The 16,207-nt window shown below is 45.0% G+C and overlaps 1 protein-coding gene and 4 long non-coding RNA genes across 6 annotated transcripts; 3 read left to right on the plus strand and 2 right to left on the minus strand.

Annotated features, from left to right (window-relative positions):
- Nucleotides 1-4,306: 4,306 nt before the first annotated feature.
- LOC136183344 (uncharacterized) lies at nucleotides 4,307-4,699 on the minus strand. Its single transcript, XR_010669145.1, has 3 exons — nucleotides 4,603-4,699; nucleotides 4,397-4,538; nucleotides 4,307-4,344 (listed from the first exon to the last, which is right to left on the minus strand). It is a non-coding gene; the product is annotated as an uncharacterized lncRNA (long non-coding RNA).
- A 59-nt stretch (nucleotides 4,700-4,758) lies between these two features.
- Nucleotides 4,759-5,094, minus strand: LOC136183393 (uncharacterized). The gene is made up of 3 exons (XR_010669155.1): nucleotides 5,000-5,094; nucleotides 4,902-4,950; nucleotides 4,759-4,837 (listed from the first exon to the last, which is right to left on the minus strand). It is a non-coding gene; the product is annotated as an uncharacterized lncRNA (long non-coding RNA).
- A 4,660-nt stretch (nucleotides 5,095-9,754) lies between these two features.
- On the plus strand, nucleotides 9,755-10,644 carry LOC136200322 (uncharacterized). The gene is made up of 2 exons (XR_010673343.1): nucleotides 9,755-9,985; nucleotides 10,040-10,644. It is a non-coding gene; the product is annotated as an uncharacterized lncRNA (long non-coding RNA).
- A 974-nt stretch (nucleotides 10,645-11,618) lies between these two features.
- Nucleotides 11,619-12,977, plus strand: LOC136200309 (aly/REF export factor 2-like). The gene is made up of 6 exons (XM_065990686.1): nucleotides 11,619-11,783; nucleotides 11,843-11,989; nucleotides 12,066-12,213; nucleotides 12,291-12,357; nucleotides 12,536-12,761; nucleotides 12,821-12,977. Exons 1-6 carry the CDS (start codon nucleotides 11,637-11,639, stop codon nucleotides 12,833-12,835), a joined length of 750 nt encoding a protein of 249 aa, XP_065846758.1. The 5' UTR covers nucleotides 11,619-11,636; the 3' UTR covers nucleotides 12,836-12,977.
- A 1,384-nt stretch (nucleotides 12,978-14,361) lies between these two features.
- LOC136200310 (uncharacterized) lies at nucleotides 14,362-15,843 on the plus strand. Of its 2 annotated transcripts, XR_010673340.1 has the most exons (5): nucleotides 14,362-14,514; nucleotides 14,851-15,361; nucleotides 15,416-15,454; nucleotides 15,513-15,589; nucleotides 15,649-15,843. It is a non-coding gene; the product is annotated as an uncharacterized lncRNA (long non-coding RNA). The 2 variants fall into 2 exon arrangements; XR_010673339.1 differs by having other exon boundaries at nucleotides 15,513-15,843.
- Nucleotides 15,844-16,207: the final 364 nt, after the last annotated feature.

Consider the following 16,207-nt stretch of genomic DNA (forward strand, 5'->3'; position numbering starts at 1 on the left):
GAATGGCTTCGTGCGCTTCGTTGTTCGACTGCACGGTTTCGGGTTGGTTGGGGCGTGTTGCGCGAAAGGTCGCGAAAAGCGTCCACTCCCGCGCGTTTAAGCTGCGTAAAGCGAGCGCTTCCCACGCAGCCCACGCACCTTAATTAACGCGCAGAAATTGGACTAGCGTACTTTACCAGCCAGTTAATTTTCTGCTTTTTTGGCAGTAAGATGAACGGATTTGCGCATGATAAGGGAAAGGTCTGTCCTCTGTGGACGATGAAGGCCGAAGATTTCTACTCTTCGAATGGGCATGGCAAAGTTACTATCATTGAATGCGATTCTCCTGGTTTAGTCATATCAGAAGAAGACGGATTATCCTACCTACCCGATCTGAAATTCGAGTTTTTTGGCAACCACATTTATGTTTCAGATATGAGCGGTGAGTGTTCTTGTCGTCACCATGTGTTCATTGGTGTAATTAATCAATTTCATCCAGGCTGTGTTCATGCTTGTGTAACTGCCGAGATTGGGCACCAACTTAAGCTTCAGTGCTCTCGAGCCGGCGGTTATGTTTTTACAGAGCATCGAAGGCGAGAAGCGGCAACTCAGTTGCAACCAGATGTCTCATTTTCTCCGCGTCAACCGAAGCCTGTCCGTCCAATTTTCTTCGTCGAAGTGGCGGTCAGCCAGTCAACAGAAGCTGTCTTGAGAAAGGCAGAGGCATATTTCGAGTGGCCGGCAACTCAAGCCGTGCTGGTGATTGATGTCGGAACGTACATCAAAGGAAGGAGCAGCACGCTACAGAAGCTAGACGCGTACGTGGTCACAGGCCCAAGTCACGCCACCGATCACCGGCCCACATCGTTTCTTCAGCCTCGAGATTTCAATCTACCTCTTCCTCTGGAGTTCGCTTCGTCTCAGCAGCTATCTTTGGACTTGAATGAGATCAGACTGTTTGTCTTTGATGCTATAGATATAGATGATGAATGAGAATTGAATATGATACTGGTGTTAAATATGATAGTTTTTGTAGTTTGTGTTAATTAATGGAGCCGACCACCGCAGTTGTACGGGTGGAGCCCGTATAACGAAGGAGGGAGGCTCTCTCAAACGTGATCTTAGGGCCGGAAGTGTCTGTCTGTATGTATGTATGTACGTCTGTTCGGTACAGTATTGTGACGTGACATAGGAAAAACCCTTACTTTGTAAAGCGCATGCGTGAAATGGGGCCCAAAACGGTGACCCGAAAAAGGCGATTTACGGTGCGAATAAAGCGTTTTTTCTTTCAGAAACGAAAAAAATGCTTAGAAACCCTTATTTCCAATTGATCTGTGCTATTTTCCGTGTTATAAATGCGCTGAGAAACCGAAACGACAGTTTTGATTGTCACGCTCTGACGTCACAATCAAAAGTATCCAGTCACATGTACAGTATATGGGTGGGTATGTACGCGTGTACGGGTAACAGGAAATATGACCCGTACACATGCATAGGTCCTCCTCAAATATACAGAGCACATTATCAAATACAGTACAGTGCGTGCCAGCAGCTCGTGCCAGCATAAATGGCCAAACGGGACTTTTAGTAGCGCGCGAGGAATTCAGAGCGTAGTTTACATTTGGCGTAGTTTTGACGTTTGATCGTCACATCAAGGATTTCCAATGAAGTCTAGCATTTCTATTTACGTCTATTTTGTAAGAAAACGGTTTTGATTTCACCGCAGACAACGTTTCTATACGTTTTGCTAAGAACACAGAAAAGTTCGTTTTTTTCCAGTTTCAAACAACATATGACGGCTTTCATAAACTCGTCTGTCACTTTATACCATTTTCTAAAACTTCATTATCTTTGATTTTCAATACAGTAATTCGGTGGAAAGAAACGGATGTCACGTGACGTAAATAGAAATGCATTTTTTTCCGTTAGGGATCAAGTTAGAAAGAAACTCACTCTATAAATGGCTTCTCACGTGCATTGTTTAGAAATTTATTATCGGCGAATTTGAAAATGTTCTTTCCTTTACAAAATTTGCTATTTCAGAAACTTTTTTATTCGCGCGCTAAACTTGCAAAAAATTTAAATCTTTGGGAGTACGTCCCACAAAAATCAAACTGACATCCCTGTTTAAAATAGGCATTAGAGTGATTTTCGTTGACACACAGTGACACTGTATGTCTTGCAGCGAGTGATCTACAGTGATCTTAGCGCGCGTTTTGTGGCCATTTATGCTGGCACGCACTGTACTGTACGTCAGAAAAGCGCCTAATTAGGAAAACACAGCAATCATGCAAGTACTGTATTTACAGTATGTAGGTAGGACTGAGCTGTACTAGTAGTAGCTAACGGCTGTAATGACAACGTGAATATGTGACAGCATAAAAACTATGACGTCACACTATGTTATGCACTCGCGTACGGTAAGCGGTGGGAGGCTCTGCATGATGGCAACACGGTGAACACCGGGCCATCATTCTCTAGTTAATATTGGAGCCGACCACCACAGTTGTACGGGTGGAGCCCGTATAACGACGGAGGGAGGCTCTTTCAAACGTGATCTTAGGGCCGGAAGTGTCTGTATGTATGTCTGTCTGTCTGTCTGTCTGTCTGTCTGTTCGTCACGCTCGGCATTGTGACGTCACATAAGAAAAACCCTCACTTTGTAAAGCGCATGCGTGACATAGGGCCGAAAACGGTGACCCGAAAAAGGCGATTTACGGCGCGAATAAAGCGTTTTTTCTTTCAGAAACGAAAAAAATGCTTAGAAACCCTTATTTCCAATTGATCTGTGCTATTTTCCGTGTTATAAATGCGCTGAGAAACCGAAACGACAGTTTTGATTGTCACGCTCTGACGTCACAATCAAAAGTATCCAGTCACATGTACAGTATCTGGGTGGGTATGTACGCGTGTACGGGTAACAGGAAATATGACCCGTACACATGCATAGGTCCTCCTCGAATACAGAGCACATTATCAAATAGCAGGGCGGACTTTCGATGCGCATGTGCGGATTATGACCAATGACGTAGCCGGAAATAACGTGTTTCGACAAAAGGGGCTGGGCCAAGGTGGGGAAGCACGGGCCAAGCCCAAGACCTACACCGATCGAAAGACCAATTAGTGGCCTTCAAATTTAATCTTCACGTAAAAAAAATTGAGAGGGACGTGTTTCGAGAAAAACGCGTTTGAAGTTGAGGACCCGATATCGCGATAATCTTATCTTGCTTATCTCGCCGTTTTATCGCCTCCGATCCATCGAAAATGCTACCATACACTGTGTAAAGTTGAACGTTTCAGTTCATATGGCGCGAATAGCTAGATTTCAACCGCTCGCCTCAGCTGATTTCGATCGATCGCGCGCGAAAACTCCGTTTCGTCTACCCGCGTTCTATTTCGCCGATATATGGCATCGAATCGCTTCGCGGAGTGCTATTTCGCCAAAGGCCATGTTACTCGAGCTCGTCGCGAAGCCGAAATAGCGTGTTTCGGGGACGTTTCCTCCTACGCAAAGAGATCTGCTAGAGAACGAGGTTTCGTCGATGACGTCGATCTTTGCCTTGGGCATTCGAGGCTATTGCTCGCTGAGAATAACCGATGCGCTGTCGTTTTCGACTCGGATCGGTGTTCCGGCACTCTGCGGCCTTGCGCGGAGCGTCTGCACGCTGTTCTTGACGATCTGAGCAACAGCGTATCCGCCTACGTGTGTAGGCGTCACCGAAACGACGTCGACTCCCTAAAGCGAGTAGTCGACCACCCTCTCTACGAGCCACCGCCTAAAAGACTCGCTGTCGCTCCGATCCAGCTCACTGTTCAGGTATTTCACCCCGCTCTTTGCCTAGAAAGCGCCGCTCCACACATCGCGTCTTCATGCAGCCCGTGCCTCTGTTCACCGGCACGCAAGGAAGAGAAACAGTGACGCGTCGTTCCTCAGACCTAGAAGAAGCACGAGAAGAGCTGAAAGAAGTGAAGGAAGAGCTGGCAGCTTGCCGTAGGCGTGTGCAAGCTCTTGAAGGCGTGAACAAGGCACTAGCAGCAAGACTGGAAAAATCTCGCACTGGTCCGTAACGGTGCTAATTAGCTACATTTAATGTGAGATAGCGATGCGTACTGTCTTTCCACGCAGATTTTCCGACGTTAGTAAAATCATTTCAAGCAGCTCTGTTCGATCATCACGTCCAAAATGTCGGAGAAAAGCTATATGACCCAGAGACCATGAAAGCCTTCTGCGAAAAGTGCTCACCTGGGCTATTCGATATTCTTGAAGATATTTTCACAAGCAGCTACTCCAGCAGTCTAAGTTATGATTGTAGAACACAATTGAGACGTCAACGTGTTGTAGGAGAACTGTACCGCTTAGCATACCTGAGCAATCAGGTAAAAATTATTGATGAATATTTAATATAATAATAAATACCTTTTAAAAGCAAATCACAACTTTCGTCAACGATGTTGGCTTGCACCTGTCTCTTTCCGGCTGCTCAGAAGCGGCCCTCGAATGTGGCCGAGCAGTTGGAATATGCGGTCATCCGAAGACAATCAGGCGATTTCGAAACGATCTATCACGAGACAATAAAACACAAGTATTAGTACTTACGCAATGCTACAGAAAATATGCCTCACTTGGCACCGCAGGTAAATGCTTTTATTGAGGATGCTCGAAGGAACAAACGTCTCTCTTTGCTGATTATTGACGATTTCCACACCATTCATACTATTCAAAGACCTACGTCATCTGAAACATCAACGGCAATTCACATGGCAACTTGCCTAATCGACGTGCACGATGCAATAGCAAGCCTTGCCCTTCCGCCAGCGTCCGTTCATTACTGGCCTTCAGCAGACGTCTGCAAGGGATCTGTCAACGTCGGGAGAGTCATCGATCTCTTAAACGAGTATTTTCCTTTTTATTGCAAAAGTACCTGGATGACAACGCTGCCAGCCGCCTTTAGCCATTTGGATTACAACGATCTAGAAAAAAGTTTAGTTGAGTTACGGTAAGAAAATTAAGCTTAGCTACAGTAACGCGCTGTGATGTGGCCATCTAGATGTTATACTAATCCGGACCAAAGGGACCGTGACCTTCTTCGAAGCAGTCGACTTGTTGACGAATTCCATCAAAGTCTAAAGTCATCAAGCGATTACAAAGTTACTATCGACAATGCTGTGAAGAGTACCCCAGCGCTAAAAAGGTAAATATTTTCTCTGCATTTGCTGCTGAATTGACATATTATCACAAGATATTTGGAAGAAAACGCTTTACCTTCTCTGGGAGACTATCCTACGTTCTATTTCCAAAAGAAACTTATTGCTCAAGTAAAGCGAGACATACCTACATACAACAGATAAATAAGAGACAATGACATTTTCTAGAATCCTGAAAACCGGACATACAATTCTCTCCTTCCAATTTTAGGACCTTTTCACATCTATCTAAATTCTGTAGAGAATTTATTTACACTGTATCATCCAATGTTTGAAGGTACACGCTAGCAGAACCAACACAGAATAAATACATGATTCAACTTCTCTAGGATTGTTTAAGAGTCTATTTGGTCAACGTAAAATTCTGCCAAAAAAACCAAGGCATGAGCGAATGACCACTCTAATTGCAGCTCTATTCGGCGGCTGGCTTCTAATTGGCGAAAAGATTTTCTCAATGTTCGGAACGTGCAAGGATTTCGAGTTCCTTGTCTTTCGGTACCTGCTGGATGAGCTAATCCCTCTTATCTTTTTCTTTTACTCAACTATACATCGAGGCAGCCAATATCAGCTATGGCAAAGTTCAATGATACGGCTTGCCATCATGTTTATAGTTCAACAGCGCCACAATTACGATAAAGCAATGCTTTCAAGCATTAGTGACTGTCTGCATTACGAAACAGTGATACCACAGTGGCAATCGACCTTCTCTTCCAATATCAATGTTTTTAGTGAAAAAAAGATCGAAGTTTTTCACTCGTTATTGCGCGCGCAATGCCCATCTTGGTCAAGTGCAGACCAAATTGTTGAATTTGCACACGTTCTGAGCGCAAGGCGATTTGATGCCGCGTTTGCAACCCATTTTTTAATCGACGGGGGGAGAAAAGGCTCAAAGCAGAAAATCTCTCAGCTGGCAGGAAAAGCAGCTGAACACATTGCAACAAAATTTAGAAATATATACAAAAACTGCGGAAAGTCAAAAGAACTACAAACTAAACGAAAGAGAAGGTCCTTTCAACTAAATACGTTAGCCTGCACCTTGGACCAGAGGTCATTTCCTCTTGGGTTTTCTACTCCAAAACCCCCATCGCAAGATCTGTTATGCGATTTAGAAAAATGTGTTGATGAAAGCGATACTGCAATACTTCTAAGCTGCGGACACTCATTTCACGCTAACTGCCTACCTACTACCACCCGATGCCACTACTGCGAGCCATTTCTACTAGACACTGTAAAGAACCTGACAGGAAAATTTAACAAGAGCCTTCAGACCCATACAGCGGACGATACTGAAGAAGAAGCTCCTCCATCTGAAGACCCTGATATTGATAATAGCGTTGAAGAAGATGACTACTACTCAACTAGCGAATTTATTCAGCACCTAATGACGGATTTACAGGCGTTGCCTGTGTCAGCAACAAGACCTAAATTTAGGTCTGCCATTCACCGAGATCGACAACTGGATCACGACTATATCTAACTTACATATAATATGAACGCTATATTTCTGATGAGAAGTGCAAAAAGTGGTATTATCTAATAAAGAGAGCTCACCTCGACTGCCATCTTCATCGCTCGAGAAAAGTCGATTGTATTGTTACTTCGATATCTTTATCTCAGCCTCGTTGTGTTCTTAAGAAACCAAAAAGCGTTAGGAAACTAATTTCGAGCCTAATGAGAAGGCGGCCACGACAGGAGAGACAGCGCAAATTTACCTTTGCGAAAAAGAGGACCCCCTCTGACGAAACTGCGTCAGACAACGCTCCTGGAACTTGAATATACACTGTATTCAGCAGAATGAGAAAACGTTCAAAAACGATAGAGAAAACGGCGTAGAAAGCAATCGCAAACTCCCTAGCAACCTGCGCATGCGCATCGAAAGTCCGCCCTGCTTTATCAAATACAGTACAGTGCGTGCCAGCATAAATGGCCAAACGGGACTTTTAGTAGCGCGCGAGGAATTCAGAGCGTAGTTTACATTTGGCGTAGTTTTGACGTTTGATCGTCACATCAAGGATTTCCAATGAAGTCTAGCATTTCTATTTACGTCTATTTTGTAAGAAAACGGTTTTGATTTCACCGCAGACAACGTTTCTATACGTTTTGCTAAGAACACAGAAAAGTTCGTTTTTTTCCAGTTTCAAACAACATATGACGGCTTTCATAAACTCATCTGTCACTTTATACCATTTTCTAAAACTTCATTATCTTTGATTTTCAATACAGTAGTTCGGTGGAAAAAAACGGATGTCACGTGACGTAAATAGAAATGCATTTTTTTCCGTTAGGGATCAAGTTAGAAAGAAACTCACTCTATAAATGGCTTCTCACGTGCATTGTTTAGAAATTTATTATCGGCGAATTTGAAAATGTTCTTTCCTTTACAAAATTAGCGCGCGCTAAACTTGCAAAAAATTTAAATCTTTGGGAGTACGTCCCACAAAAGTCAAACTGACATCCCTGTTTAAAATAGGCATTAGAGCGATTTTCGTTGACACACAGTGACACTGTATGTCTTGCAGCGAGTGATCTACAGTGATCTTAGCGCGCGTTTTGTGGCCATTTATGCTGGCACGCACTGTACTGTACGTCAGAAAAGCGCCTAATTAGGAAAACACAGCAATCATGCAAGTACTGTATTTACAGTATGTAGGTAGGACTGAGCTGTACTAGTAGTAGCTAACGGCTGTAATGACAACGTGAATATGTGACAGCATAAAAACTATGACGTCACACTATGTTATGCACTCGCGTACGGTAAGCGGTGGGAGGCTCTGCATGATGGCAACACGGTGAACACCGGGCCATCATTCTCTAGTGTATTATGGAGCCGACCACCAGAGTTGTACGGGTGGAGCCCGTATAACGGCGGAGGGAGGCTCTCTCAAACGTGATCTTAGGGCCGGAAGTGTCTGTCTGTATGTACGTCTGTTCGGTACAGTATTGTGACGTCACATAGGAAAAACCCTTACTTTGTAAAGCGCATGCGCGAAATGGGGCCCAAAACGGTGACCCGAAAAAGGCGATTTACGGTGCGAATAAAGCGTTTTTTCTTTCATAAACAGAAAAAATGCTTAGAAACCCCTGTAACAAATTGTTCGGTGGTATTTTCCTTTTTATAAATGCGCTGAGAAGGCGAAACGACGGTTTTGATTGTCACACTCTGACGTCACAATCAAAAGTATCCACTTATGTACAGTATGTGGGTGGGTATGTACGCGAGTACGGGTAACAAAAAATATGACCCGTACAAATACAGAGCACATTATCAAATGGGCTTATCAAATACAGTGTACGTCAGAAAAGCGCCCAATTAGGAAAACATTGCAATCATGCTTGCAAGTATTTACGGTACGTAGGTAGGCTGAGATGTAGTACGTACAGTGTAGCTAACGGCTGTAGTCACTGACCACATCATAAAAAATTATGACGTCACACTATGTTATGCACTCGCGTACGGTAAGCGGTGGGAGGCACTGCATGATGGCAACACGGTGAACACCGGGTCATCATTCTCTAGTAGTTGTGATATGAAGAAATAAGAAATGGTTGCTGGCACCGAACGTTACTGGTTGTATTTTTAGTGATTAGGAAGGAAGGAAGGCGGCCTGTGAAGGGTGCTGATGTACTTAGACTGCTCATTGCTCAACTATGCAGAAAAGTACAAATACGATAACTTGTACACATACTGACTTAAATTAAAGCTGAGTGTTTGAATAACAGTATATCAAACGATATTGTGAGCCGACCACCGCAGTTGTACGGGGTGGCAAACGCAGTTTGCGAGCCCGTATAACGGCGAGGGAGGCTCTCTCAAACGTGAAGTTAGGGCCGGAAGTGTATGTTTGTCTGTCTGTCTGTCTGTCTGTCTGTCGGTCACGCTATTATGACGTCACTTAGGAAAAACCTTTACTTCGTAAAAGCGCATGCGCAACATAGGGTCCAAAACGGTGATCCGAAAGAGGCGATTTACGGCGCAAATAAAGCGTTTTTTCTTTCATAAACGGAAAAAATGCTTAGAAACCCCTGTTTCAAATTGATCTGTGCTGTTTTCCGTTTTATAAATGCGCTGAGTAACCGAAACGACAATTTGATTGTCACGCTCTGACGTCACAATCAAAAGTGTCCACTCATGTACAGTATGTGCGTGGGCGTGTGTACGGGTAACAGGAAATATGACCCGTACACATGCGTATGTCCTCAAATACATATTACAGAGCAAATTATGAAATACAGTATGTCATAAAAGCGCCTAATTAGGAAAACATTGCAATTATGTAAGTATACGCAGTATGTAGGTAGGACTGAGCTTTAGGGGCTAAGCCAAATAAAGGGCTGTGATGACTATGTGAATATGTAGCAACATAAAAATTTATGACGTCCCACTACGTAATGCACTCGTGTACGGTAAGCGGTGGGAGGCTCTGCATGATGGCAACCCGGTGAACACCGGGCCATCATTCTCTAGTATTTTTTATTTTTTTGCTTTAGCGCTGTTTATTTTATACGGGCTAATGTGTCTCTGTACGGGAAGCTCAAGACTCGTGGTTTGGCAAAATGGCGGATCCGATGGAGATGTCTCTCGACGACATCATAAAGGGATTTGCGCATGATAAGGGAAAGGTCTGTCCTCTGTGGACGATGAAGGCCGAAGATTTCTACTCTTCGAATGGGCATGACAAGGTTACTATCATTGAATGCCGTTCTCCTGGTAGAGTCATATCAGAAGAAGTCGGATTATCCTACCTACCCGATCTGAAATTCGAGTTTTTTGGCAACCACATTTATGTTACAGACATGAGCGGTGAGTGTTCTTGTCACCACGTGTTCATTGGTGTAATTAATCAATTTCATCCAGGGTGTGTTCATGCCAATGTAACTGCCGAGATTGGGCTCCAACTTAGGCTTCAGTGCTCTCGAGCCAGCGTTTATGTTGGTACAGAGCATCGAAGGCTAGAAGCGGCAACTCAGTTGCAACCAGATGTCTCATTGTCTCCGCGTCAACCGAAGCCTGTCCGTCCAATTTTCTTCGTCGAAGTGGCGGTCAGCCAGTCAACAGAAGCTGTCTTGAGAAAGGCAGAGGCATATTTCGAGTGGCCGGCAACTCAAGCCGTGCTGGTGATTGATGTCGGAACGTACATCAAAGGAAGGAGCAGCACGCTACAGAAGCTAGACGCGTACATGGTCACAGGCCCAAGTCACGCCACCGGGGATCACCGGCCCATATCGTTTCTTCAGCCTCAAGATTTCAATCTACCTCTTCCTCTGGAGTTCGCTTCGTCTCAGCAGCTATCTTTGGACTTGAAGGAGGTCAGACAGCTTGTCTTTGATACTATAGATGATGAATGAGAATTGAATATAGTACTGGTGTTAAATATGATAGTTTTTGTAGTTTGTGTTAATTAATTAATATTGTATTATAGTTGTGATATGAAGAAATAAGAAATGGTTGCTGGCACCGAACGTTACTGGTTGTATTTTTAGTGATTAGGAAGGAAGACGGCCTGTGAAGGATGCATCTGTTGCTGATGTACTTAGACTGCTCAACTCTACGCAGAAAAGTACACATATCTTGTACACATACTGACTTAAACAAAGCTTGAGTTTTTGAATAACAGTATATCTAACGATATTGTGGAGCCGACCACCAGAGTTGTACGGGTGGAGCCCGTATAACGGCGGAGGGAGGCTCTCTCAAACGTGATCTTAGGGCCGGAAGTGTCTGTCTGTCTGTCTGTCTGTCTGTATGTATGTCTGTTCGTCACGCTCGGTATGGTGACGTAACTTAAAAACCCGTTTTTTCGTACAGCGCATGCGCGACATGGGGCCCAAAACGGTGACCCGAAAAAGGCGATTTACGGCGCGGATAAAGCGTTTTTTCTTTCATAAACGGAAAAAATGCTTAAAAACCCCTGTTTCAAATTGATCTGTGCTATTTTCCGTTTCATAAATGCACTGAGAAACCGAAATGAGAGTTTTGATTGTTACGCTCTGACGTCACAATCAAAAGTATCCACTCATGTACAGTTTGTACGTGGGTATGTATGAGTATGTATGCGTGTACGGGTAACAGGAAATATGACCCGTACACATGCGGCATATGTCTTCAAATACTTAGCAAATTATAAAATGCAATACAGTACGTCAGAAAAGCGTGTAATTAGCAATTATGTAGGTATGCACAGTATGTACGTAGGACTAAGCTTTAGGGGCTAAGGGCAGGGATTACTGGGATTACTACAGTACGTGAATATGTGGCAACATAAAAAATTTTGACGTCACGCTATGTAATGCACTCGCGTACTGTAAGCGGTGGGAGGCTCTGCATGATGGCAACACGGTGAACACCGGGCCATCATTCTCTAGTATTTTTTATTTTTTTGCTTTAGTACTGTTTATTTTATACGGGCTAATGTGTCTCTATACGGGAAGCTCGAGACTCGTGGTTTGGCAAAATGGCGGATCCGATGGAGATGTCTCTCGACGACATCATAAAGGCCAAACGGCAAAGCCGCGGCCGCGGAAGAGGCGGCTACAATCGCGGTAGAGGCGGCCCGACGCGAACGAGACGAGGCGGGCCCCGATCGGGGCCGTACCAACGGGTGAGACCCGAACACAAACGAAAGCCACAACACCCAATCTAACGAGAACGCTTCGACAGCCGTTCAGAGAGCCCGAACGTTGGGAACACGACATGTTCGACGTCCAACAACAGGGCTTTCGTTCGCGAGCGGGCCGCGCCGGTGGCAACACGACGAAAATCGTCATTTCAAATCTAGATTACGGCGTTTCCGATCAGGACATAAAGGTGAGCAACCACTTCGACGCGCGAACAGTCGAAAATACGACGAATAATTCAAAATCGTCTCGTCGCGCGTGCGCAGGACCTATTCAAGGATTTCGGCGCAATTCGCGCGTCGGCTGTCCATTACGATCGTTCGGGACGATCGCTCGGCACGGCGCACGTCATCTATATGCAGCGCGAGAGCGCTCAGCAAGCGTTGAAGCAATACAACGGCGTTCCATTGGATGGTCAGTGAAAAAAAATCGACTTCCCCGTCTCGCCCGTGCTTGGAGTGAAATGGGATCCCTCTATTGCCTGACCGCAGGAAAGCCTATGAAGATTCAGTATGAAGACGGGAATCAGGCGGCGGCACGGTCATTTGGCGGCGGAGAGTAAGCGTTCTCTGTCTGTTGCTTGTTCTTTGTTGTACAAGTATGTGTCTACGAAATTTCCCTGCACTATGTAGATGGGTAATTCAATTGTTACTTTGTTGTCATCGTTACCTTGCCACGTCCTGTGTGTGTATTTTGCTCCACTGAGACTTTAGGCTATCTGTCGTTCTTTCTATAGTGGCTTTGATGATAGCTTTGGTGGCGGCTACGGCGGCGGCGGCTACCGCCGCGGAGGTCGTGGCCGAAGAGGCGGAGGAGGAGGAAGAGGCGGCTACAGCGATTCAGGTCAAGGTAGAGGAGGTCGCTGGCGCGGTGGCCGAGGGGGCCGCGGAGGCCGAAATCGGGATAAGACGGAAGTCACGGCTGAGGATCTTGATGCTCAGCTTGACGCTTACAAAGAACAGGTGAAGTGGATTGGCTCATAAGGCTGCAGTCCATAGAGTTATCTTTTTTTTCTTTTTAGATGGATACCAGTTGAGTGTGCGAGGCACTGCCATGACATCTTACCCGTCCGTTGTTGGGCAAATTCGTTTCTTAGTTAAATTGTGTTGGTTGGGTTTAATCTGTTCTTGTGGTGAATTGTTGATCTCGCAGTAAAAGTCTTTTCAGTCGTTCCGCAATGCTTCGTTTCTTTGGTCGGCGTCGTGTCTTACTGCAGCTTTGTTCCTTTGGTATGCGGAATCAAATAAAGGTTATTGTGTCTAACGTGTGAAATTGGTGTCCTAGGCCCTACTTAACGTCTGAGCGCCTGCTTCTATGGAAAAAAAGTGCTCTTCTGAAAGAGAAAGCGGCTTGAACTAGCTTTTTATGAAATTTTACGTGTTTTTGCTAATATCCATAAACAAAGATACGTTGTAAACTTGCGCGGTTCACATGAAATCAATAAAATTTTACGTACAATTATAATTCATTGAGTCCCACAGAAATACAGAGAGTCAGAATGACGCAATAGAAGAAGTCTCTGGATCTTTAGAGACAGACTCGCTTGTATAGCGTATCCAATCTCTTATGCTTTGTTCTTGATTTCGTGTGAACCAATTCGTTGCCAATGCTGTTGTTAGAACCATGATCACATTGCATGGAGACCGTGTCTCCCATACTTGATAGCATCGCTGTACACAGTTGAATAATCTAGCTCGTTCAATGTTGTAAGGGAGGGCATTTTGCAGGTTTTGAGAAAGAAAACGCGTCAGTGAAACAATCGATTCAGGCTCTCTTCCGTAATTGTACCCGTGATCAAAATTTTCCCGTTGAATGTATAAGCGATCTAGCTCTCTTTGCAGAGCTTTTGCCTGCTGTAGCTCCTTTTCCAACGTTGCTACTTTTGCCTTCAATTCACTCCCCGATTGCAGTGCTGTGGCAGAAATGTCGGTCCTTTTTACTAGGCTGCTGCAAGCAGGGCATTCGACTTCAACAAATTCGCAGGTTTGAAGATGACCATCTAATAGAAAACGCCATACAATGCAACCTTAGCTTACCGTGTTTCGTTACCTAGATTTCCCCTCGTAACCTCTGCTCCGCATCCCGTGCTTGGACACCTGACAGGCAAGTCGTCAACGAGCCGTTTCAGTGCGAGGACTGTCGGTCTGCGAGCGTCTTCCCTAATCGAAGATCGACACTCCGGACATGTGAGCTGTGTTGCTAGCCAGTTGTCCACGCACACCCGGCAAAAGGAGTGACCGCACTCAAGTAAGACGGGATCGTCGAAAGGGTCGTGGCACACGCAGCAGCACAGTCCCGTGTCGACTGGTCCAACGTAGTCATACGCGCGTTCTTTTGAAGTCTTTGCAGTTGCCTGAAAAGCAGAGCTTACAGGAATAAAGCTCTGAAGTCCTGTAACAGTACCATGACGGGAGGAGGCGAGAGGAGCCCCCCAGGTGGACAACTGGGGAACTGTCACCAGAAAAGTGGTCCGCCGGTCCCCCGGACGGCTTTTCTTGCCTTCGAAAAGTAGCCAAAAAGTGGTCCGGGAAGGGGTCCGGGACAGGCAGAAGCGCACGCTAATCTAAACTCTGCCGTCCCCGCCGTCCCCTCCGGAGGGAGGCCGTCTCTCTGCCGTACGGACCGGACGGACCCCTGCCGTAGGTCCTCCGGAGCGGGAGCTTGCCCTCTTCATCAGCTGGAAACAAACTAGATGTATCTAGTCTATCACTGCTAGTGAGTTTTAAATTACGCATTCTCGTGGAAATTTCTGCATAGAAGTAAGCTTTTTGTGAGCAGCAAACTGAAAGTAGACGTAGACTAGTAGACTGTCTCAGTACTACATCACCATAGATAGTCATCATAGTCGTAATTGCACTGGACAGGCCCGGCGGAAGGTATTTTTCGGAGGTCGGGCAATATACAGGGAAAATTTTGTGCGCGCAAAATTTCTTAGGACCCCACCTACTCAAAAAGGTTTTTCCGAAGTGTAGAAAAACTTACTACCGCAGCGTTACCGTTTCTTCTATACACGGATAAATTAGAAAATTGATTACTTTCGGAATTTTTTAGATCCTGCCCATGTGCGTCTTCTGGGCCTGCTGGAGTAGAGCGTCTTCTTTGCGGAACTACAGAGGGGTCCTTCTCCGTAATTGCACTTTTCACATCGGGAACTGTCATGGGGAGCTTTTAGCTCTTTCTTTGGCGTCCTCCAAGTGTCAGAACCTAGTTGTTTGTTCATTCTTTTCACAACATACTCTGCCATACGTCGTATTTCGTCGTCTGTGAAGGAAGGCTGCTTTGGTTCGTCGCAGTCATTGCACTTTTGCTTGAATTTAGTTAAAATGGCAGGATCCTCAACGTCAATCGTAATCCATGAACTGTAACTTGACCAGTCATGGAAACATGTTGAGCAATAGAAGCTGGCATAGCCTTTGACGTCTTGTTTTCGTTTTATTCTTCTGTTGTAGGCGACTTTGCGGTAGTTGAACCCGTTTTCTTCCAACACTTCTTTTATTAGACGCTTTTCCATTTAGAGAAAAGAATGATGAGTATGAGTTGTTGTTACTCACGCATTATATAGGTGAGTTAGGGCGTGTAATAGAGGGCGTAATAGGGACTAAAGGGAGTTTGTTAGGGAAGTTCCCGTTGTCATTCCCTTCTGGAAGATTCTGAGGTATTTGCATATTATGTACATGTATTGATTCATCTCAATACGCCTACGCAATCTATAGACCAAGTCGCTGCAATGTCGCTGCAGACTCTCTGCAGAGGAGGCAACGGAGATAGCAAAGACTACTATGATGACATGGTACTACCATGTAGAGGTAAATTTTATTCCAGGATTTGTGAGCATACACGTATTTACAGACGCTACACTAATGATTGTCATTATTGTCATAAAGTGGAGTAGAGGCTCTTCTTTGAGGAACTGCAGAATGGACCCCTTCCGTAATTGCACTTTTCACATCGTTCACTATCATGAGGAGCCTTTAGCACTGCCACGGACCTCCGACTGTCAGAATCTGGGTTTTTTCTCATTCTTTCCACGACATGTTTTACCATGCGCCGTATTTCATCATCTGTGAAGTAGGGCTGCCGTCGTTTATTGCATGACTTGCACAATTGGTTGAATTTTTTCACAATGGCAGGGTTCTGAACGTCGATTGTAATCCATGAATTGTAGCTTGACCAGTCACGATTGCACGACCAGCAATGGAAGCTGGCATAACCTTTGACGTCGTGCAGTCGCCGGAGTTTGATTTTCCCGTTGTAGGCAGTTTTGTCATAGTAGCTGCAAATGAAGCTGAACCCATTTTCTTCCAATGCCTCCTTTATTAGACGCCTTTCCATTAAACACAGAAGATGAGTTACCGGTAGTCGCTTTTAGTGCGGTGGGTGCACGAATGATCATGCACTCAGTCATGAG

The sequence above is a fragment of the Oscarella lobularis genome, chromosome 2 (assembly GCF_947507565.1).
Source record: "Oscarella lobularis chromosome 2, ooOscLobu1.1, whole genome shotgun sequence".
Lineage (NCBI taxonomy): Eukaryota > Metazoa > Porifera > Homoscleromorpha > Homosclerophorida > Oscarellidae > Oscarella > Oscarella lobularis.

What these genes read in the sequence shown, in the direction of transcription:
- LOC136200309 (XM_065990686.1), top strand. Translation starts at nt 11,637, where the DNA reads ATGGCGGATCCGATGGAGATGTCTCTCGACGACATCATAAAGGCCAAA. An exon ending in TTTCCGATCAGGACATAAAG is followed by an intron (nt 11,990 to 12,065) that starts GTGAGCAACCAC and finishes GCGCGTGCGCAG; the next exon opens with GACCTATTCAAGGATTTCGG. An exon ending in CGGTCATTTGGCGGCGGAGA is followed by an intron (nt 12,358 to 12,535) that starts GTAAGCGTTCTC and finishes TTCTTTCTATAG; the next exon opens with TGGCTTTGATGATAGCTTTG.